Source organism: Syngnathus floridae, chromosome 4 (genome assembly GCF_059516105.1).
Source record: "Syngnathus floridae isolate MCC-2025c chromosome 4, RoL_Sflo_1.0, whole genome shotgun sequence".
Classification (NCBI taxonomy): domain Eukaryota; kingdom Metazoa; phylum Chordata; class Actinopteri; order Syngnathiformes; family Syngnathidae; genus Syngnathus; species Syngnathus floridae.
The window spans coordinates 10447186-10470974 of record NC_142416.1 but is presented as its reverse complement, the minus strand read 5'-3'; the positions used below and the strand labels follow the sequence as shown (position 1 = coordinate 10470974).

Below are 23789 nucleotides of genomic sequence, written 5' to 3'. Positions count from 1 at the left end.
ACTGCATTTTTCCTTTAAGAGGAAATAAAATGCACCCGTTGTGACTGTAGGAGGCAATAGCGTGTTTGTTTTAGCAGCATGTTCTTCTTCGCGCCTTACGAACGGGAGCTTATGAAAATATGGACCTCAATTACTTTTTTTAAAGTTGATACTTTAAGTTTATAACCAATTTGCTTCGTGGTAACAAGGTCTTAACGAGCGAAGCTAAAGTACTATTTGTTACGTTTATGTACGTGTAATGTTTTTGACGATTTTTGTTATTTGGTATAATAAATCCGCAAGCGTCCGGGAATCCGCTCCTGGTTTTGCAGCTATCCAAACTGTCAACAGTAGTACTAGTTTCTCCGGGAAGAGAGGCGGGTAAAACTGGCTTGCACAAATTGTGTAAACCTTATTGATTATCTTTGAGTTTTTCTCTCACCGGTCTATTGCAGATCTGATATAGACCTGCTTGCTATTAAACCATTTTATGAAATAGCGTTGCATAACTATCCAGCAAGCTATTTCGTTAGCTAGTTAGCTAGCTAGCAAGCATTTTCACGTCATCGCTACCGTTATAAAAGACATAATCGCCTAATGTAATTCACGACCGGCTTCAGGAAAACTCCAATGGAGGACTACGATATATTTGTGCGGAATCGTCTGTCACATCTGCGGGTGAAAGAGGAGGAACACAAAAAGCCTGCGTCTTCTGCCATCCTCTTCTATGGGGCGCCCATCCTCCCCCCCGTGGTATGATCATTTGTTTCTACCTAGCTAGCACTAATTCTATTCCAAGTATTGAATTTGTTGCCTTTTGAGTACAATGAGACTAGTCACTAGGCGTAGAAACTTCCAAGATATTCTCCATGATAATCGACTCTTAGAGCTCGCTTGTACTTTTTTGCCTTGAACATTTTCATGGATGGGTTTGTCATCTATTGTGGATTTGGCCATTTAGCTCCTCCTTAGATAACATTTGGACACGTGCATCCAAATGGTTACAAAGGTTCTTCCTGAAAATTCACCTGTAAGAAGGTATCCCTAACTTTCTATGAGTAGTATACATTGTGATCCATCTATGAGTACCGAATTGAATTGTGTACACCACCACCTAATCCCATAACTCAAATCATTGTGTAATGGTTATCATGTCTGGCAATGTGTCACTTCTCATGCCTACTTTTTGTTGATAACAGCTCACAGGCGAAAGGAGAGAGGAAATGCAGCAGCACAAAAAAGCAGCTCAAAATGAAGCTGCCAGTCGACGGATGAAGGCCAATGAAAGACTGGCATATGTGCAAACAATTCTTCACAGTGTTCAGGTACTTGAAATTTGGCAATGTCCCTGTCACCACACTATGTTCCAGTATATATTGTGGCACAGACTTGGGCTGAACGATTTTAGGAAATGATAGAATTGCGTTTTCCTGGCAGATATTGCAAATTTGATTAGAGGCTGTATGAAGGAGGTTTTTCAAGATTTTTTAAAATGGTTAAATTAATAAAGCAAGACCAACTTCTTGCCATCATACTTATAGTACGCACACGTTGCATTCTGCCGGGGAGCCTTTTTCTTTTTTGAGTCAGGAAGTTTTTGTATGTGTGTGGCGTCTGGCCCATTGTAAATACACCACGTTATGTTTATTATTTTTTTTATTACAGGCAAGACATTTATCAACACTGGAGGACTTGCGTCAAGAATTGAAGGGCACCCCAACATCTTTGGATTCCTCATGCTCCAGTGCATCGAGTCAGCAAAGTATAAAGACTGTGGCAGAAATGAATTGTCCACACATTTGTCCAGTGCCATCTACTACAGATAGTGCCTTTTTCATCTCTCATGTGATTCCTCAACCAAGTCACAACGGAGGGTGCCTTGTTGAGCATCGTGAAAACCCACAAGCCTCTCAACCAAGCTCCTTTGATAGTGTGACTCACTGCTCTGTATCCTTGGGCTGCGTGACTCATGAAATTATGGAAAACACCAATGGTCTTTCAAAAAGTCTTGACGTAGAGAGTGTTGACCATACCCCACTGGAAATGACGAATGCAACTGACTTTTTCCTTCACAAGACCCCAAAGACAATTGCCATTATGCCAGATATTATTAGCTACCCTCCCATAGATGGGGAGGAATTGGAGAGAAGTGGCCAAGAGTCATCCTTTTGTCATGATTTTATAACAATGAATGGCAGTTTTTGTACTGTATGTCAAAAGGATCCAGTGAGAGGTGATTATTTCCCTGGAGAGAAAAGTGGTAACAGCCAAATGGAAAGTCATGAGAGTCAAGATAATCTTCCCTCTTCTGTTGGCGTTAACATGAAGGAAAACCAACAAATTAAGCAAGTTGTGGTCCCTGTCCTCTCTTTGGACAGCTGTAGCACTTCAAACAGTCCAGTTTTACCTCAAACACCAAGCATTGAATGTTCACCAACCGATCAGCTCACTCAGAGCAGCCACGGAAATGTAGAATCAGTGGAAACGCAATCGCAGTCTCCGAATCGGTCAAGCCTCCAGGACCTGCTGAGGAAATCTCAGGAGTACCGCAGGCAACAACGCATGCTGAGGAACCAAGCCAAAAATGCGAGAATCCAGGAGAAAGCCCAAGAACCATCAGCAGTGGAGGAGAAGAGCCTCTCTGATAAGGAGAACAATGAGTTTCACTATAAATGTACAGAGGGGAGAAAAACTAAAGAGAAAAGGTTTGTCAAAACAATGAATCCTACCTGCAAAAGATACAATGAGAAGAATCCAATCTTTCTGGATGCTTTGATCAGCAAAAAGGCAAATCGTGATCCTGAAAGAGTTTCACAACTAATCACCCTTCCCCACCCACAGGCCTTGCCGCAATCACAAACTCAAAAGGTACATCTCATGACAAGTGATCAAGCAATCGCGGACCCAATTACTTGTCTGGAGGGGCATGAAACCCATCACTCTATCCCAGTTCCTCATTTCTGCCTGAGTCCAGTTTACAATAAGAGCTCAACTAGTTTACCAGATGAAGCAGATCACTTTGGGGGTAAAGTTTTGATGAATTCAATTTATAATGAAAGCCACAAGGCTGATGAAGACCAAAGCCTGCGACTGCAGCATGATGTACCAAGCGGTATAGTCCAGAGTTCACAGCCCATAAACCAGCTTGAGTTCTGCCTGTCCAACTTAAAAGAGGTGATATCTGATCTGGGGTCATCCCTCATGGAAATTGGAGGGAAATGGCAGGATGAAGGCAATGTAGGAAAACAAGACCAAAAGAATAATGAAGATCCAAATAGACAATCACTTGACTCTTGCAGTAGCATGCTGGAAAGCACAGATGTGCAAAGCAACAAAGTTCCACCGATCTTACAGGATAAAGAAAAAAATGTGAATGAAGAAGCATTGAACGTGAGTTCTCGACAGTTCGAGGGAAACAGACCGCATCAACCACCAAATAAATTGGATGAAGACAGTCATAGCTTCACTAATGACCCTTCTATCAACCGTCGGTCGTTTGATGTGGACACACCCTCTGAGTTGTGGCTCCTCGAGGTTTCAGGATCAGAGCGGGACTCAGCCGAGCACTTGGATCAAACAAAGGAACTGACCCCTGTGACTGTGGCAGGTATTGAGGGCAACTCATCCAAGGTCAAACGGAGACTACTTATGCCCATGGGCGATAACCTGGATGTGGCTGCAGCACCAAGCACTGAAGACTTGTCAGAGGTCAACCGCAGCTGCAGTACTTCCAGAGGTAAGACCTGCATGTCAAATGCAGTGCTGCATGTATTGTATCAGACATGAAATATATTGTTAGCTATCTTAGTAAGGCACCTTTTGTTGACTATGGTATTTATGTTGTGGCAGAAATCTGAGGGCCTCTAAGGGCCTGATACACCAAAATATCAAATAGCAGGCACTAAATGGTGTGTTTACTGTAATATTGCAAGTTGCATGTGCCCTACTCAGACTGCAGTCTTTTTCAAAGATCCAAAATAGTGTCTGCTAAACTGCGTTCACTCACAATAATGGTTTGCAAGACCATAGAGAATTTTAGAGAGCACCATGAGCACAAAATGAAGCTATGAGGTAATAGTGAAACAAATATTTCAAAGAAGGTCACCAAGCATTTCAGAAGCAAATATCGTACAAGGCGACAGACACCGTCTTCTTTCCTCCATCACATGTGCAGATTATTTCTGTAATGCTGTAATAAAGTTCCACTTTTCATGTAAGGTCACCAATTATTAACAGCAAAGTAATGTTTTGTATTACTGGGCCAACTTAAAAAATATACCAGCAGTTAAAAATAAAAGTTCATTGAAAAGAAGTGATTCGTCAGAAGGATTAGAAAAAAAGGTGTTGAATCAAACCGCAGTTGCCTGGTGACCACTCCTGGCCCATCTCTTGTCCAAGATCAGATGGAATAGTGTCAAGTGTCAAGTCTCAGCATGCATGGATTAGCCATGGATCAGGAGGTAGAGCAGGTCATTCAGTAACTTGAGGGTCAGCCACTCTGCCCAAGTCATGCGGCGTCATGTTCTTGGCCAAGACACTCTGCCTCCAGTGCCACTCACACTGCTTAACGGCAGGGGGGTTGAATGAGGTGGTGGTCACTTCCATCGGCCTGTACTTTACCACCAACCAAAGTGTGAATGAGTGAGTGCATTCATAATGTAGCCATTGAAAAGCACATTTGAGTGTCCAGAAAAGCGTTATATACATAAATCTGATGTATTATTATTTTTAGTAGTAGTAGTATTACTATTGTTACCAATATTAAAAGATGAAAGTTGTTTCAATAACAAGCTTTTTTTTTTTTAATCCCCTTTATCATTTTGCTTTTTCAGTGGCTTCACCAGGGAGTGATCATTTTGTGGAGGACCTAAAACAGGTCCACGCTGCTCAGGTCAGTGCCCTGCAAGAAGAGCACAGGAGACAGCAAGAAGAACTGTGCCAGGTAAGACTTAAGATATGTACATGATTGATTTTCAGTGTGAAAAAAAGTGCAGAGAAAAGAATTTCTGGGTTGTACTTGTTAGGAATGTGTGGATGTTAAGTTGTATGAGCCAAAAGCTTTAAAGGTAAATCAAATTCTCCATGTTGAAACTACATATTTATTACACTGAACGTAATAGCCACACAAAACTCCTTCGTCTCAACAGGCCACTTCTTGCATGATGTTGCATCACTTTCTGCAGGTGTAATAGTTCTTCCTGTAGAAAAGCCGTAAAAAACATGGGCAAGGTCTGCGAGGGGTTGACAACAACATCATGAATGAATATTTGAGCCATACTTTAAAGATTACAACGCAAAGTTTGAATCAAAATGTTCTCTACTGTGATTCACAGCAATCCGAACCTTCTTTTGAAAGAATGGCATGGTCCTTATGTTCCCTGTGACACACACACTCAAAATGATGTTGCATTACCTGATCAAGTCGTGGGCAGACTACTCATTACAAGAGACCTTCAGACTCTTTGTTTCCACGTAAAAAAAAAACCCCTTAAGGGATTCCAACTTAAATGTTTCATCACATCCCTAAGAGCTGAGATTGTACGTACGGTCGCTTGTGTGTTGCCTGCTTGTGTGCACTTCAAGGGCACCGGCTGTTCTTTGCCAGCCATTTCTCCAGCTTGTATCTGTGCATGTTCTAGTTCAGTGTTCTCGTCCTATTAATCATGGGCTCTGCTTAATTGATATATTCTTTAACACAATACAATAAACTTAAGCCGTTAAATAAAAAGGCTCCTTTTCACCTCCCCTCTTTCCCCTTTGTGATTTGTGATGAGATGGGATGGCCACCTTTGCTTCTAGGGAGGAGGGGAACGAGGGAATTGACACAGAAAAGAAAAGGATCATTTGTTTAATTCATGAGTGTTCACCATTAAGTGCCAGATCATCCTGCCGTTGCGCCACTGCTTATGATCCCCCCCTTTTTTTTTGTCTCTCATCCCTCTCTTTGTTTTGTCTCATGCCGCCTCTGCTGTCCTTTTTGCTCTCTGGCTGTATTATTTCTGCCCTCACCTGTCTCATTATCCTCGTCGTCTCTCTCCACTTCTTCCTCTATCCTCAATTAATTCCTTCCTGCTGCCTCATTCTCTCTCTGTTCCAATTCACTATTTGCCAACCTTGTCCACTTTCACAAAAAATGCTGGTATTCACCCACACATACACACACGCACACTCTTTCTACACTGCGACTTCATGTCTGCCCGACTTTCCTTCTTAGGCACTCGGAGTGCGTTACAGCCTGCTCCAGAGTTCGTTCTTCCCGTGCTCTCTGTCAGGTTCTCATCATGGAAACACATTGACATCTGCAAAGCTCTCTCAGGTATGACTCTTGTTTGTCACTGATACAAAATATTCTGCTGTTTAACACCAGTGGTTCTACCCTTTCCATTGAAATAGTAAGTTTATTTTGAGAAGAAAATTGCCTCGAAGCCATACCAATCAACAAGTGAGTGACAACAACCTATCAGTTGTTTATGATTCTGTATTAAAGCTGTGCACGTGCATGGACGCACTAAACAGATGGCAAACAGAAGACCTTGAGAGTCTGGAAAATTAATTGGTTGTCACTGATGGAATTAGCATTCTCCTCTCTCTTCTCCTCTTGCTTTCATTATTCACCCGACTCATCCGCTCTTCATTAGCCCCCTAGGCTTTACCTAGAGCACTGCCGCCACCTGCTGTTAGCTGCTGTCAAAGGCTATCTGACGCGCAGGCTGCTTCGGACGGAGAGAGTGGCGCAGCTGGTGCGCACCATTGGGGTGAGTCAAGTCTGCCACCTCAAACACGGGTGCTTTGGTGAAATACCATTTTCACTTCAGTAGTTGTTGAAAGCGGACTGTACACGTTTCACATTCAATTTTTACAATGTGCGATGAGGACAATGCTCTTATGGTCCTAAAGACAAAGGACCACACATCACAATAACATCACGATTCTTTATTTTTAGATAGGGCCTTAAGGAAATATTAATTCACTCAGTTCATTAATTCATTCAAAATATTAACCCTAACCCTATTACATATGTATATCGTGGTTTTCCTAACCCTTGGACTGACATTGTTTTGAGCACATACAAATTTGCATCTTATAATCAGGCCTCTGCTGACTGTGATTGGATGCAGGGGAAAATGCTCAAATTGGACCCTATTATTTGTATGTGTGTACTCTGCTCAAGACTAAAGAGTACTGACAGCAAATGAGGCATTTAATTGAATTCCTTCATTATTAATGCAGTAGCGTAATTGAAATATTTAATTTCTTCTGTGATTGTGTGTTTTTTTTCTTTCAGGACTCAAGACAATTCCTGCAGGCTTCCCAGCTGCCTCCTAACAGAGGGGATATCTGTAGCAAACAGGATCGTATCTTGCGGCAGAGGGTCTCTCTGCAGGTATTAAGTCAGCCACATGTTGCACCCATCTGTTGAGTTGCTTCCTGCCAATGTGCATTTATCCTTTAAATAGCAAGTTAGCAACAACAGATAGTGAGTTCTCACAAGTTTACTCAAAGAGGCGTCTGCTGTGTGCTTGTCTACCCCCAGCTGAGAGCAGCACGCTACGAATTGTACGATGTCTTCTTCTGCCTGTCCGTGGCGGAAAGGATGCACCTGATTAGTTTGGACAGAGAGCTGGTCAAGGAGAGAGGGCTCAGACGACAGGTAACACAGCTTTCAAGCTAAGTAGGAAACAGACAAAATCACTGAATGTCTTATCTGAGAGTGGTCCCTTAACATATAAGTACCCCAACTTAAGCTTATTAAGTTGTGAGCCAACATAAAAGCTTTAAATGCATCTTCTCAATTTAAACTGAAAAGAAACTCGTGCTCCAGCATGTTTCATTCACATGGATGCACATTTGCACTGCATTTATTGTCCTTAAGTTTCCGTGCACTATACCAGTGGTCCCCAATCTTTTTTCTGTCATGGACCACTTCATGGTCGTACAGAATTAAAAATGTTTTTTTAATGGTTGGCAACCTTTTGTGGATTGGAGGTGTTGCCTGTGTGGTCTGATCCCATTTCCGTGAACTGGTGGTTGGGGACCCAACATAATAAAGCCTTTAAAAAAAAATAACTACCCCCACTCTTAAAACTAACTAACCTTGAAAAGGATTCTTGTTTCAACTTTCATGTTTTTATGCATCTATAATCTATTTCAATAAATAGCATTTTTTCTTTATTGAAATCTTAGAACAAAACTTTTTCTAAAGGAATGGATTAGTGGCATTCAATTGTGGCAAATTTTATCTGTGTGAATTGAGTTACAAGTTTGGTGACGGAATGAGTTAAAATAAGAAGTCAAGTTACCTCTATAGGTTAAGGAATTGCATTATTTGAATCAGTGTCATTGAAAACAGGACACTGGCTTATCTGCGTCATTATAACATGAAAAACAAGTGAACGTTATTTGTCAGCACAGCTTTTGACTACAGTCTACACAAATTGAAATGTTAGTTAAAACAGTTTCTGGGCTGCAATTGGGGCGTATCACACTAGGACAATTCCGACGTGTTTTTCTTTGTTCAGATAAGCCACACAAGCTGTCCAAAAGGAAGGAGTTTTCTGTCTGCTGCAACACAGAAGTCACTCATGAGGAAAAGAAACATCTTGTGAGTATTCTGTTGTAGATATCTGAGACGGAACCAGCTCATTTTATGAGACTTCTAAAATCAGCATACACAAATAATGCCAGATGGAATACACAGCTATACAATCTCACAAAAGGGAGTGCAGTGCACCCATTATATTTTTCTAGGTATTTCATTCGAGCGATAACTGATAACATTTTGACATTAATCACTGTGCTGAGTTATAGTAACAAAGCTATACACTAACTAGTTTATTTAGTACTAAAGCCACAGTTCTTGAGTGTTGTCCCAGCAACAGATAAAATATTTACAAAAATGTCTACTCATTTTTGTGAGATACTGCATGTATAACCATGTGCAATCTATGCTTTTATGAAATAAAATGTTTTGTACCACAGACAGAACCTTTAATCAGTTTTCTGAACCATTGCTGTCTTTTATACTCCAGGATCCAGAAGAAGGTGTCAGAAAGACACAGGGGAGTTGTGACGCCTGAACACAAGACAGGATTCACGAGCAAGCAGCCACTTGAAAGCAAGCAAGGGCGGTCGAGAGCAAAGCCTGCAAGGAGCTCTCAGAGCTGGAGCTACTCCATATCCCGATGACACATGCTCATTTAGACCCACTGAGAACTCCAGTTTACAGTTCTCAAATAAACTACTCGTGTCTTAATTATAAATTACAGGGTACTTTCGCATCAAAGCACTGAAATAGCGGAGTCTGGTTCCTGGAAGCCTGCAAATGGGCGTGTTGGATAAAAAAAAAACACCAACTTCATCTAGCAGCTATGCTTGTGACTTCACCAACAGCCTTGGTTTCTGCAAATATTTGCTCTCTTAACATACAGAGGAAACCTTTTTTTTTTTAAAGATTGTTGTTCCGTTTTTCTCATTTCAAGATCAGCATGCCTTCTAACTAAGCAATGTCATCAAAACACTAATTATTTATTTATATTGCTGTGTTTTGTGGTCCTAATTTGGATTATTATCCTTCAATAAATTCTCTCCTCAAGTGTTGCCTGAATTATCAGGCCTAGATTATTGGGTTGCATTACATTTCTACCAAAATAAAGCCAACAGGTTTGTTTGATGCAGTGTGGCTATATGTTATTTATATTTGTTGGAATTTATTATTAGTGTAATAAATGTTTTTACAACTTGACAATTGTATTTGAGTTATGTGAAGTAGACAGTGCCCTCGGGGCTAATGCATGGCATTTCAAGTTTGCGAATGGCATTTGCAATTGTAAATATTTGCCATCACACAGCACAAGAAGGCACAATTAGTTACAATAAAGATTTTGAGTTTTACATTCATGGCCTCAGTGTTTCTCTTGCAGACATGTGCCGTAATTATAACAATTGGAGCAATTAGCTAATTTGCTCAGCAGCAACAAAATGTGGCACTGGAAAACCCGCTAAATTACTGCTATACTTAATTTCCTGCAAGATATTTTATCCTCCATGCTTTATGTTCCAATCTCCTAATAGTTTAAAACCACACAACTGTTTTTCCACAATGCACACTCAAAGAAACATGCTACATTTACTTATATCCTCCCAAATAGCACAATGGCCCAATTCATATTTCAATATTTTGGCAAAATAAGAGTAAACACATTATTTTCAACACGTTCTGTTTTGTTACTGTTTCCCTCTGCTTACTTGTCATCCCTGCTGGTTGAAGTTTTTGTTACAATATCAATTGAAAATACAATGTGAGAAAATAAAATAAAATGTATCTTTTGATTTTTTTTCTTGTTTTCCCAAAACATTGAATTATGATCTGGGGAATTATGCTATGGCCAACGATATGAGCGAGTGGAGTACTTTGGTCACTTCTAGTAATAGGACTTAATTGCTATTCCTAAAAAAAACGTGCATACTCCGAAGCACAGGGGGCGCTATCAGCTGTAGAGTCAACTTAGCCCAGAATCCGCCCGGTTGTAGTTAAAGAGAGCTTTGTTTTGAAAACCTAGCCACTCGGCTGATTAAACCCGTAATGGCAAACGAGACGGACCGCGGTGTCTTTTCCAGGGCAGAGAGGAAAGCTTTACAAAAGGCACTGATACTGCAACGAGAAAGCGAGAGGGAGAGCTTTAGATTGGTAAGATTAAAAATCTCCCATCCAACAAAACAAATCGGCACTAGACCATTTGTAGCAGCTTGTTGTTGGGCTTCTCTTTTGAACTTCAGGTTGGACGGATCCTTAAAAAACCTGAGGCTGAGAGGTCCGAAGAGGACACTTCCGTGCTTTTGCTACACAGAGACACGGTGGAGGAGCTCTGCAAAAGAAAGATCCGCCGAAATGAACTCAAGAGGAAGCAAGAAGAGGTAAGACAGTTAACAGGTTCTCACACCTTCATGACTTTTTCATGACATCATTCATTTATGATGCACGTTCGTTTGTTTGAAGATTCAAAATCCTCGATTTAGCTGTTATAGACTCAGCCACGACACTATAGACATGAGAGGGTTAAGAGGATCTAGCTTGTAAACATTTTTGTTGTAAAGAGTATTTTATTCAATTGTTTCTCCCTTTTCGTTTTTTCTTACAGGTGTTTGATACTGCTGATGCCCTGAAAAGTAAAGTACGACACCTAGCTGTGGCAATCAAACAAGCGAAACACTTGGTTCTTTACACTGGAGCTGGAATAAGCACTGTAAGAAACTCTCATTGTTCTTTGACATTTTTCATCTCTATCTTCTGCTTGGTTAAAATGTAATTTAATGATAGGCAGCCTCCATCCCCGACTACCGAGGGCCGAACGGTGTTTGGACACAACTGCAGAAGGGCCATGCTGTCAGGTGTCATGTCGATCGATTCTCATCACTTGTGGGATTTTAATTGTATGCCATAATCTGTTTGATGGGATGATTCATTATGACCATTTTTTTGGTCTTTCCAAACAGCTCGTCTGACCTAAGCAAAGCTGAGCCGACGCTCACACACATGTGCATTAAGGCGCTTTATGAGGAAAGGCTGGTATGTTTAGCCCACGTGTACAAACGTGTAATAGTGGGTGCTTCATCGATGTGTAAAAACTTGCGTGTTTTTAAAGGTGAAGCATGTTGTGTCTCAAAACTGTGATGGACTTCATCTACGTAGTGGTCTTCCCAGAGATGCCCTGTCTGAACTTCATGGAAACATGTTTATTGAGGTGATAGCATTGAGCTCCAAGAGGGATATTTCTTCAACAAATATTTACACAGAAAAGCTGAAAGAACAGACATGTAAAAATACAAACATATAATCTTTCTTTTTGGTATTTCTAGAATTGTCCCTTGTATACAATATTGCATTTCTTTTTATGAAAATGCTACCTCTGTCTTCCAGGTGTGTACTCGCTGTTCTCCAGTCAGGGAATACGTGCGTTTGTTCGATGTAACGGAGCGGACATCCCTCCACCGGCATTGCACAGGCCGCAGCTGCTGCCACTGTGGCAGTGAACTCAGGGACACAATAGTGCACTTTGGAGAGCGAGGAACCTTGGAGAAACCACTCAACTGGAAGGGAGCTGCAGAGGCGGCTAAGGCAGCTGATGTTATCCTCTGCTTAGGTTCCAGTCTGAAGGTAGTTCCTGTCAACAACTTTGGTTGATGTTTTTGTTAATTTTGCAGTGTTCATGAAATCCTGACATGGGCCTTATTCAGATCAGTTTTCAATTGATGTTATGACATTAGTTTTCATACGTAGCACTGTGAGTAATTTGCCAGTGATTTATAAAACAAATTCTAGATCCACATACCTAATTTTCTTCCTTGTCCTACGCAGAGCTATAATACATATATTTTCAATTAAATTTTTTTTTTTTTTTTTTGTAAAACATTCAATTTTCACTGTGGAATACATTGTGGTACTTTGTGTTGCCATATCTATGATAAAACTTTGTCTGTGTAGGTGCTGAAGAAATACGCTTGTCTCTGGTCCATGAACAAACCAACAAGCAAAAGGCCCAAACTGTACATCATTAATCTCCAGGTACAGTATTGCGGATAACATGTATTATACTGTTATTGGTCTTCAGCTGAAAAAAATAGTACTGCTGCACAAGCGCGCTCATTGAAACCTAATACTGTACTTCTCTTTTATTTTAGTGGACACCAAAAGATGAATTGGCTGTAATAAAAATCAATGCCAAGTGTGATGATGTCATGAGTCTTCTCATGGAAGAGCTTACTCTCCCAATTCCTGTTTATGACAGGTATGTCTCGACAAGTCAAACAAATCTGCGTTCTGTCGTCAATGGTGACTCACCAATAGAGTATGCTAGGATGCCACCTTGAAAAATTTTTCATTATATGTATCTGTTTTTCTATGTGCAGGCTAAATATTGTAAATTTTGCTGATGAGTTACAGATAGGCCTGCTCTTTAAAAGTGATCCTTTTTGGATGGTTTGAGAGTGACTTTATGGCCAGGTCATGAAATGAATGGCATTAGCTGTTACTTGTGATGATTTTGGCAAGTGTGAGTTTGAACCCAGTGTGATGCTAGATTAACATTGTGTTTATGTTCTTGTAACTTTTTAAAAAGTCACACAGAAACGGCAGTAATTAGATGAACACTTTTGTTGTCTCTTCAGGGCAGAGGACCCCATCTTTAGCCTTGCTGTACCTCTTCAGCCTGAGGATAAGGACAGTCACACCCGTGCGGTCATAGCTCCCCACGTCAGTCCCAATGACTCCTTCAGTAACCCCGATGAGGCTGCAAAAGCTACGGCGGTTCAGGGTGGCTGGTTTGGAAGAGGCTATGGCAAAGGGAGGAAGAAGAAAAAAGCCACTTTGATCTGAATTAAGGACAAGAACATTGCATATTACCTGCGATTCATCATTTGGTGGACAAATTGAGGTGCTACTTTTGTTTACTACTTGCAATGTAGAAAAGATTATCATGGAATTTTAATTTTGAAAGGTGTATCAATACATTGATAAAGCATCAGCTATTTATAAATGGCTGAGTTTATTAGCTTAGTTTATTATTTGGGGTAACTTTATTAATGTGTGACACAAACTGCTTTCAGCATGTTTACATTAAAGTTGGTGAGGTGTTGGTGCTCTGGTGGGACCTTGCGTGGCAATGGATGTCAAAAAACTGCTTGCTCAAAGTATTATTGGGACTCTCTTCCCTGTGCTGCCATAAAGTGTGGCACAATATTGATTCATTGCAGCTATATGTGTCATGTCTGTTGTTTGTACTTGTATCACGGCAGATTAAGTTTCTACAACCACCAACTAAGTAAACAAGTCCAGTGCAAAGTCGTCTTTTACCGGAAATTTAATTTTTACGTATTAATATTGCGTAAAATGATGATAGCTTCATTTCAGTAAGCAATGTTCATAGACATTAGCGGTTGTAGTGGTTCTTTGAGCTGGTAATACATGTTGTTTCCAAGTGGTAAAGTACTGCAACAAGCTTTGGCAGCTAGTCCAAGTTTTCTACAAACTTTTTGTGTAAATAATTTATAAACTATTTTTTTTCTTGCATCAATGAATGTACCAACCTTCCATATAGTTTTACGTTTTGCTGATGGCATTTGAATTGTTGTTTACTTATTTCGTGACCTCTCAGACCAACCTTATTAAATGTTGGTCTGTGCTGATTACATTGTATTTTGATGGAAATTAAAGATGTAGAGGTTCAAGACAGAACTATAAATTACAATTTTTATTCATGGTTAAGTATCATGGTAATTACAGTTTTTTTTTTGTTTTTTTTACTGCATTGAGGTTGAAGTACATTACGCCCATTGATTTGTCTCAGGAAATTGTATTTTGTATCATTTACCTTGAAGGTTTTGTGGGGCCAAAGTAACCAAATCAAGTGATGGACCACTGTTAACACTTGTGCCACAGTTCCATCTAATATGTTATGTCTGTATTCTGCAAAAAGAAGATGAAAACATGGTTTGTGTGATAAATAAAACATGCTTTTTGCATTGTTTTGTCAAGAAAATATCCAATACAATTGTTTTAACTAATAACTTACAGGGAGATAACTCCTGGAACTGTTGAGCAAATATAGTTTGCATCCGAATAATCAGTGATACGATTTCGTACGAATGGCACAATTGGTGAGGGTTTCCAGTAGCTTTATTCCACTAAGCCTGGGGTTTTCAACTGGTTTTGTCCAAGGGACCTCCATTATAACCAAGAAGCAACTCTGGGACCACTGCTTTGGCAGAGTATTATTTTATTTTGCACCAAAGAAGGTTATTTATTTGCATCTGTGTGTCTATTTTGGGATTCTGTTACATTTGACATAATTTGGATGGGTAAATTGTTTACAAAATTAGCTGGAGAATAAAGTCTAAATAATCAATTTTATTTTTTTAAATGTTGCACTCATTTTCCATTTCCAATTTCGCGGACCACCGCCAATACCACCACGGACCACTATTGGACCGCGGACACCCTTTGACAGTAACATAGCAGCAAATAGATGCACATTCATTCAAGAGTTGCTTGGTTACAACTCACACCACACTTACCTCACAAGTGACACCCAGTCACTCCACACCTGACTCACTCGTATAAGCCGACATTCTTCTGACTAGACTCGTCTACTCTTGTTTCATATGTGACGCCCCTTTTGTATACAATTCCAAGACAAATAGTCTTGGCGTTTCAAATGCCGATGACGAACATTTTGAGCTAAATTTGTGTTTTCTTTGCAAGTCGGCTTTTTCCGTAAAGCTAGGGTCGTGTAGAATGTGAACCAGGTGAGAAACTAAACTGTAACCTGAAGAAACCAGCGTCTTCACCAAGGTCGTATGCAAAACGGAGGAAATCAGTGTCACCTATAGGCGACAACGCGCAATTGCGGTGTAGGCTACTTCGAACCACGTGATCGATCAGGCGTTTCTGGAGGCGTCGTCCGACTCAGTGACGTCACGGCCCTAGAAGAACCTACCAGAGGGTGTACAGTACCTGGCATAATCCCCGTCAAGACAAACCCTATCGTGAGTGACCGGATTAGCTATTATTAATTTATAATACATTCAGTGGAAAACTCAGTTAAAATGATTAAAAACGGCAACCACGACACGGAGGGGCAACTTGGAAAAAGCGGCCGTAGTAGTCTGACCGCAGGTTCAGAGTGCAGCCCGGAGAAAAGGAAGCGCGTTGTCCGGCTTTGGTGTGACGGCTGGTAAGTAGAATGCATGGTACCTCTCCGTTATGTTTTACTACGTGAAATTATCTCCACTCATATTGCAGGGTTGTCAGGACATGATAGATGATTAGTAGTCATGCACGATTATGCTTGGTAGCATGCTAAACCTAGCCGCTTGGTACACGACGTAAATAAGATCAACATGTCATTGTTTGGGATTATCGAGTAACATTTATTTTTACGAATTTGGATAGAAACGCCATTAGCACTGGTTAGCACATCCGCCTCACAATGCAGAGGTTTTGGGTTCGATTCCGACTCCGGCCTTCCTGTGTGAAGTTTGCATATTTTCCCGTGCTTGCGTGGTTTCCTCCGGGTCCTCCGATTTCCCCCCCAAATTCCAAAGACATGCATTGTAGGCCGATTTAACGCTCCAATTTGCCCGTAGGCGTGCGTGTGAGCGCGGATGACTGTTCGTCTATGTGCCCTGCGATTGGCTGGCAACCGGTTCTGGGTGTACCACGCCTACCGCCCGAAGACTGCTGGAATAAATTCCACCGGTGCCCGCGACTCTCGTTCACACCTTGGACTGGTTGCCCGCAAAATCGTAGCCCACAAATAGATGAACAACCATCCACACCGACACCTACGGACAGAGTTGTCAATGAACATATTTGGAATATTTTGGGAATGTGGGAACAAGCCTGATAACGCGAATAAAACCCACCAAGAACAGCGATCATGCTTTCCACAATGGCCTGGGCTAAGGTTTGATGAGCTCAGAACCTTTCAACTGTGGTACAGATGTGCCAGCCACATCTCCACCATGCTGCCTCATTTTAATGTCCATCCAACCCGTATGGACAATTTAGTCATATGTTTTGGAATGTGAGAGGAAGCACAAGCATCGAGAGTATATTCAAACTCGTGCCATGGGCTATCACAGTGATCCATCGCTACTTCGCGTTTTGGTTATCGCGGCTTCACTCCATCGCGGATTCCCCCCCCCCTCCAAATTAAAACAAACATTTAAAAGTCAAAATAAAACTTCTAAATTGAGGAAACATGTATCTAACCTTTAGGACAACGTAGAATTGCTCCAAATGTTCGTTTACATTCCTTTAGAAGTCCGTTTTCGCGTGTTAGCACGATCGCGAATTAGCAGCATTCCACTAACTCGTTAGTCTGCCCAGTATTTCTTGTTGGTGACCGTACTTTGTGGATTTCATTTATCGCGGGTGGTTTTTGGACCCAATTATTCGCGATAAACGAGGGAGTACTGTACTAACCTACACAGTAATATTGTTTGAAAAAAGAAATAAAACAATAAATTTTGAAAAACACTTCTATGCCTAAAAAATAAAAAAAATCCACATAGAAGAAACAAATTATCAAACATCCCTATGTAAAACAATAATTTTGTGTGACTTGTGCTGCGGCAACCTCAAACTGCGGACCCCCTTTCAAAAATGCAGTCTATAAATACATTTGTTCAATCAGATGCTGCTCAAGTAAGTTTCTGACAGCATGCTTGACACGTATCTGTGTCTCTTGGTATTTATAAATAAGAAACATATTGCCCAACAGACTTGTTGATTTAGAGTTGGAGTAGATTGACCTGTTTAGAGTTAGCAAGACTTCACAGAACATATTTCTTAAATCACTTGCTTGTTAATTCCTGGCAATGTACAAAGTGCTACTGCTCTCAAAAATTAACACAGCAAGGCCCAAGACTGTGTGATGTTTGTGGATTTTTGTGAGTAAATGGCACTCCATTTGTATTATCGACTACTCTGGTCTCTTCAGCAAGTGCCAAGCGTAATGTGATCCATATCAGGAGTCTTATCAATAATTTATTGTATCTTATCACACTAGAGGGGAAATTCAGGTGAAGTGTTCCGGTTTAAGTCTTCCTTTACATAGATAATAATCAGTTTTGACTATGTTTAATATTGTGGCTTGACCTTGCATAGATAAAAACTACACTGCTTGCACTGTTGAGTGAGTTGTTTTTAATTTAATAAACAGTATTTTAGATCACACTATTAGTATAAACTTAAAAAGAAATCTTTTCAAATGCATGATTTATTTTTTTCAACGCTTAATACACCGAATGTCACGATTGTGAAAGTGTACTTAATGAAGTGGTTTGTGAAACACGCATAACGATGACATTTATTCTTTCTTTGTTTAGTCAAGAGGTAAATATCGTACAGTATGCCTCTCGTATGTCACCATTCTTCTACTAATCTTTGTCATGTGTGCATGCTCATTTTATGGGGTTTATGTAATATTTTTGCAAGTCTGCTCTGTTGTGTAATGTTGCAATAAAACAAAGTGCAAAAAGTCATGCAAAGAGCTGAGCAGTACAAAATAAATGACGTAATTTGACTCATGTACTATCTACTATGAGGGGGAAAAATAAAGATCAATTCATGGATCACTTCAATTTGCATCTTAAAGTTATATTTTACAGCAGTTTTAATTAAAAAAAATTAGAATAGAAATTCTTCGTAATCATTTAATTGATTAATCAATGCTTCTGTCTCTCCTTCCCGAGTAAATTCACAACTTGTAAAGGGCAGCAAGCACATATTTTCTGTCACTTACTGTGTGGAGTTTTTCATGCTGATTTGGTTTGTGCTGCGTTACTCTTTTTGTAGTTATGACATGGTCCACTATGGTCACTCAAATCAACTGCGGCAAGCTAAAGGCATGGGGGACTACCTTATCGTTGGAGTGCATACAGATGGTAAGGACCCAATTTACAGATTGCACACACTTGATTTCTGTGTTGTTTTAGTCTTTGCTCCATACTTTTGTTAAAACATAATTTACAAGGGCTGCTTTGTATTTTAAACTACTTCGTGGTGAGTGGCTGAATTAATGAATAATTTGAAAGTCACCATAATATTCAAAGCAGCTCTTAGTGAAAGTAAAAGAGTGAGCGGCTCGACACCAATTCAAACTACAAACGTCAAAATAAATTAAAATGATACAGCTTTCAAATGGGATGTAATGAGATTGTGAAGATGAGCCTAATGTTGGGTGATTTTTAGGACTGCAACTAACGATTACTTTAATAATCGATTAGTCTATCGATTATTCTGTTGATTAGTCAATGAATTGGGAAAAGTCAAACCTTAATTTCCTGCATTATTTCAAAGCAGAGAACCTAAATTAGTCTTGATTCAGGTAATGCTTTGGTCCCTAGCATATTGGAAAATTGGCAAAAATGTTGATCATCACTTTCCAAAGTAAAACTAATGTTTTGTTTTGATTCAATGCAAAGAATATTGGTCTGCTTTTATGGAGGAGATTGGAGAATATTTAATGTTGATTTGCTAAAATTCTGAGGATTTGGACAATTTTAATTGGAAGAGTTTAACTAAATATTCGATTATAAAACAATTGTTCTCTAATGATTTAATAATCAATGGGTTGTTGATTATTATTATATTTTTTTACTTTGCAGTACTTCTAGTGATGTTTATTTCTGTATCTGTGCCTTCCTGCCAACATTTTTCAAGATAGAAAGAACGTGAAGGTCTTGCTTTACTCTGTGACTGCCTTTGCAGTCAAGTTGAATTGGTGAGTTTGTTTCCGGCGGCATGGTGGTGCACTGGTTAGCACGTCCGCCTCACGGTTTAGAAGGTGTGGGTTTGATTCCACCTCCGACCCTCCTTGTCTGGAGTTTTCATGTTTTCCTCGTGCCTGTGTGGGTTTTCTCCGGGCACTCTGGTTTCCTTCCACATCACAAAAACATGCATGGTAGGCTGATTGAGCACTCCAAATTGCCCGTAAGTGTGAGTGCGAGTGTGGATAGTTTTTCGTCTCTGTGTGCCCTGCGATTGGCTGGCGACCGGTTCAGGGTGTCCCCCGCCGACTGCCCGATGACTGCTGGGATAGGCTCCAGCACGCCCGCAACCCCTGTGGGGACAAGCCCATACAGAAAATGTGTGGATGGGTAGTTTGTTTCCTGGGACTTATATATGAATCGTTAATATTGCTGTATATATTTTGCCATCAAAAGCGGAAATCTCCAAGCACAAGGGCCCACCGGTCTTCACTCAGGAAGAGCGCTATAAAATGGTGCGGGCCATCAAGTGGGTGGATGAGATCGTGGAAGGAGCACCCTATGTCACCACGCTGGATACTCTGGACAAGTACAACTGTGACTTCTGTGTGCATGGAGGTACAATAACCCTGTTGTCACAATCCTCTGCCATGATGCCAGCAATCAATTTACCCCCCCCCCCCCCCCAACAGATGACATCACGCTGACTGTGGATGGCAAGGACACATATGACGAGGTGAAGCGAGCAGGACGTTATCGGGAATGTAAACGCACGCAGGGAGTGTCCACCACAGACCTTGTTGGACGTATGCTCCTCATGACCAAATCACATCATAGCAACATGGTGAGTTTGCTTTTGTGGTCCTATAAAAAAATCTGAAGGTGCAAATAAGATGTGGACTGGTATAATGTATCTTTGCATTGTCATCATTTACTGTAGATAATAAGACAATGTTTTTTGTAACCATTTTCTGCAGGATAACCCAGATTATCAGCAGCATACAGACAATTTTGGGAAGGTATGGAAATCTGTTATTTTGTATTCCATTTTAGGTGTGAGTTATATGAAAAAACGTTGTCACAATAACATGTTGTCTTCTTGAGTTACAGGGCCCCAAAGGCCACAGTCCATGGACGGGAGTGTCCCAGTTCTTACAGACGTCCCAGAAAATCATCCAGTTTGCCTCAGGGAAGGAGCCTCAGCCCGGGGATACCATCATTTATGTCGCCGGGGCATTTGACCTTTTCCGTATCCTTGTGTGTTGTTTACAGAACAGCTACAAGAAAACCATCAACTTTTGAAATGCTTTTTATATCAGCCCCTGTGTGAACATTTTAAGTATGCCACGCTGGCGGAACACACACAGCTTGATAACATGTTTCCTGGAAAGTGATATTTACTGAAACCAGCAGGAACACATTACTCGCATAACTCAAATTCGCCAGTCAAATATATGCCAAGTACTACATTTAAAAATGTGCTTTTGAATGAGAAATGATCAGGGGAGCAGTTGGGGTGCTTGACTACCGTATGGACAATTTTTTGTTTTGAGCTCTCTATAAATGGGCATCATTTTCCTAAGGCTACCTACTTCAGAAATGTAAAAAAAAAGAAAAAAAACCTTCAATAGATGTAACCTATTGCCATCTGCTGGATATGTTGCATAACTGCTCCACTTGCCACTAATGCAAAATAGCCTTTATTAGCCTTTACCTCTGACTCCCGGCAGACATCGGCCATGTTGACTTTTTAGCAATGGTCTCCAAGCTGGCAGAGAGACCCTACGTCATTGTAGGTCTACATTTTGACCAGGTATGTCAAATCAGCCACATCTTGGCAAACCTACCACATAACAGATCCTGTTTCTTGCCATAGCACCTTTAAGCCACTGATACAACTCTTTATTTTACTCAGGAAGTGAATCGGTACAAGGGAAAGAACTACCCAATCATGAACGTCCACGAGAGGACCCTGAGCGTCCTGGCCTGTCGGGTAGTAGCACAAACACACACACACACGTTTTCCCACTCGGCTTTCGGTTAGCTGTCCTTCAGCATTGAGAATCCGTGTTGTGATTTACACTCAGTCATAACAGTTCTGCATGAGCACAGCATTGCGTACTGTATGGATTCATTCATTCTCTTTAAAACTACTAAATTGGTGTGCACTACCTTGACAGTTGTCTCTCCCTGTGTGCAGTATGTGTCAGAAGTGGTGATTGGTGCGCCCTATGCTGTGAGCAGAGATCTACTGGATCATTTCAAGGTAGGTGGTTTGGTTTTACATTTTTTAAAATATTTATAATAGAACACCAATTATAATTTTTCAACTGCATTCATCCTCCACTGTTTTGCTTGAATAACATTTAATACAAAATAAGGGAAAATCATATATATCAGCCAATTTAGCAAGATATGATTATGTGAGGACTATATGAGTTTAAAAAAATACTTAATATTTTTTGTATTTGGAATGTTGGAGGCTCTGGTTTCAAATGTTTTCATTTTAATTCAACAATATGCATTTGCAGGTAGACCTGGTTTGTCATGGCATGACAAAAGTATTTCCAGACAAGGATGGGTCGGACCCCTACGCTGTGAGTACAGATGCATTTTGCATCAAACCCAAGTGGATTTTGGGGATTTTGTCATTTGTAATTTGTTATCATTTAAAGGGAAGAATATTTATTTTTGCTGGAGTATATTCATGAGTGACATCTGTCTCTGGAGCTGATTCAAGTACAGAGACGAGGCCTTATTCTTTAAAATCTACCCACATTTGTTAAATTCATAATGCATTTTTGCAGAAATTTTAATTACTGATCCGAGTGGAACTCGTCAGAAATATTTTCTAATTGTGATTCTTTAAGCAGACGGCATGACTCGGTTAAAGACCGTATGTCCTTAATGGTGGCAGAATGCTGTAACCGTTTGTGTCTTTTCATCTTAGGAGCCTAAGAGAAGAGGGATCTTTCGGACCATCGATAGTGCAAATAGTCTCACCACCGATGATATCGTTCAGAGGATCATTGAAAACAGGTCACCCTTTCATTTTCGTGCTTCTCCCACTCATTTCCAACTGCATATATTTGCCTCCGGTGAGGTCCTGTTGTGTCTGATGGTCACCGTCTCCCTGTACAGGCTGCAGTTTGAAGCCAGGAACCAGAAGAAGGAGGCCAAGGAGATGGCGGTGATTGAGGCCATGAAGAAGACAGAGGAGCAGAGTGAAACAGTTCATTAGAGAAATGGCACTCTTTAGACTCTATTGCTTCCGTATGGGATGTACTGGCTCTAGTTCATTGGTGAGCTGACCCATAGGTGGAAGATCCAATCTGTCTCAGCAATTCACAGCTACAGTCCATCCAGCTGGTTCCAGACACTTGTTTGGGAACAGAATCCTCGTTTGTGTCGCTCTGCTGCTTAATGGCTTCTCTCTGTACTCTGCTTCAGACCTGTTTTAGAGCAATATTTTAATCCTCAATTTCTTCTTGTAATCACACAGTACATGCCCACTGGTTGTACAAGTAGTATGTTAAATCTCAAATTTATTAGGAAAATATTGACACTTATTTTGGAATGTTAATTTTTTTTAAATGATCTATTTTAGACTTTTCATGGACAATGTTTATTTTAACACTAAGAATAATAATGGATTTTAAATTTAATTGCTGAAGCAATTAAGCATCCTACACAGGATACATTTCTTTAGAAAGAGTCTTGTGAATATTATCTTATAAACTGGATCATTAACTACTACTTAATTACCTGGAGAGCTGTGTGAACTTGTATATCGCTTTTCTACCTTTGGTACTCAAAGCGCTTGACACTGCTTTCTCATTCACCTACTGATGATATACCATCAGGAGCAACTGGTGGTTGAGTGTCTTGCTTATGGACACTTTGATATGGTCACAATGGCAGAGTATCAAACATCCAACCTCTGGGTTGGGGGACGACCACTCTACCACTGAGCCATGCTTCCCTTTGTGTGCATGTGTGTGTGCGTGTGTGTGTGTATGTGTGAGCTAAATACAAAGTTAAAGGAATGTTGCTTTCAATGCTTCATTCTTAAAAGCTATAGCAATTATTAGGTTATGTAAACTAATTAAAATGTTGACTCTGTGGCTTCAGTTTTTCTTCTTCCCCAGAGAAATGTGCTTTAGAAAATAAGACTAAGAAATACTTTTGTTGTAGAAAATGTCTGCAAGGGTTTGCATCTTGCTGTGATAAAACAATGTAAACTAACTTTCTTTAGTTTGTCAGACAATGTATTTCTAAAGCGTGCTGGTGAACCCCGCTAATGACAGAGCTCTTTGTTGCGAGCTCTTTGTTGCATCAGCGTGCATCACGACCCAGTGAGTTGGTGAAATGAGGCCACGGCCGGTCCAAACCTGCCAAATGTGATGGGTGCGGTTCGGTAGTGGCCGCTGGCAAAAAACGCAAACTGTCAGCCTCATTATAAGAACAAAGAGTTGCGGAAGAGCTTATGTCACAATAATGGCATGGCCCAGCTGAGGGACACCAAAATCCTGACGCTGTAG

The 23789-nt window shown here is 40.5% G+C and overlaps 3 protein-coding genes and 1 long non-coding RNA gene across 6 annotated transcripts; 3 read left to right on the top strand and 1 right to left on the bottom strand.

The window, feature by feature from the left end:
• The first annotated feature begins 64 nt into the window (after nucleotides 1-64).
• On the top strand, nucleotides 65-9870 carry cp110 (centriolar coiled-coil protein 110). 3 transcript variants are annotated; one of them, XM_088373355.1, is made up of 11 exons: nucleotides 65-356; nucleotides 600-732; nucleotides 1179-1304; nucleotides 1645-3715; nucleotides 4812-4921; nucleotides 6194-6295; nucleotides 6618-6734; nucleotides 7265-7363; nucleotides 7514-7630; nucleotides 8499-8581; nucleotides 9009-9870. In XM_088373355.1, exons 2-11 carry the CDS (start codon nucleotides 610-612, stop codon nucleotides 9163-9165), a joined length of 3105 nt encoding a protein of 1034 aa, XP_088229481.1. In that variant the 5' UTR covers nucleotides 65-356; nucleotides 600-609; the 3' UTR covers nucleotides 9166-9870. The 3 variants fall into 3 exon arrangements, with proteins under 3 accessions (XP_088229481.1, XP_088229480.1, XP_088229482.1); XM_088373354.1 differs by having other exon boundaries at nucleotides 65-360; XM_088373356.1 differs by lacking the exons at nucleotides 7265-7363; nucleotides 7514-7630; nucleotides 8499-8581; nucleotides 9009-9870 and adding an exon at nucleotides 6373-6421 and having other exon boundaries at nucleotides 65-360; nucleotides 6618-6701.
• Nucleotides 9871-10483: 613 nt separating this feature from the next.
• Nucleotides 10484-14879, top strand: sirt7 (sirtuin 7). The gene is made up of 10 exons (XM_088373357.1): nucleotides 10484-10666; nucleotides 10756-10893; nucleotides 11118-11222; nucleotides 11297-11367; nucleotides 11473-11545; nucleotides 11622-11720; nucleotides 11897-12133; nucleotides 12461-12541; nucleotides 12658-12764; nucleotides 13144-14879. The coding sequence occupies exons 1-10, from the start codon at nucleotides 10562-10564 to the stop codon at nucleotides 13349-13351; spliced, it is 1224 nt and encodes a 407-aa protein (XP_088229483.1). The 5' UTR covers nucleotides 10484-10561; the 3' UTR covers nucleotides 13352-14879.
• On the bottom strand, nucleotides 11263-15286 carry LOC148399003 (uncharacterized). The gene is made up of 3 exons (XR_015857965.1): nucleotides 15049-15286; nucleotides 14346-14440; nucleotides 11263-13308 (listed from the first exon to the last, which is right to left on the bottom strand). It is a non-coding gene; the product is annotated as an uncharacterized LOC148399003 (long non-coding RNA).
• A 151-nt stretch (nucleotides 15287-15437) lies between these two features.
• Nucleotides 15438-23370, top strand: pcyt2 (phosphate cytidylyltransferase 2, ethanolamine). Its single transcript, XM_088373358.1, has 12 exons — nucleotides 15438-15707; nucleotides 18335-18423; nucleotides 19705-19866; nucleotides 19941-20092; nucleotides 20226-20267; nucleotides 20359-20497; nucleotides 20979-21061; nucleotides 21164-21241; nucleotides 21449-21518; nucleotides 21784-21845; nucleotides 22199-22287; nucleotides 22390-23370. The coding sequence occupies exons 1-12, from the start codon at nucleotides 15580-15582 to the stop codon at nucleotides 22487-22489; spliced, it is 1194 nt and encodes a 397-aa protein (XP_088229484.1). The 5' UTR covers nucleotides 15438-15579; the 3' UTR covers nucleotides 22490-23370.
• The last annotated feature ends 419 nt before the right edge of the window (nucleotides 23371-23789 follow it).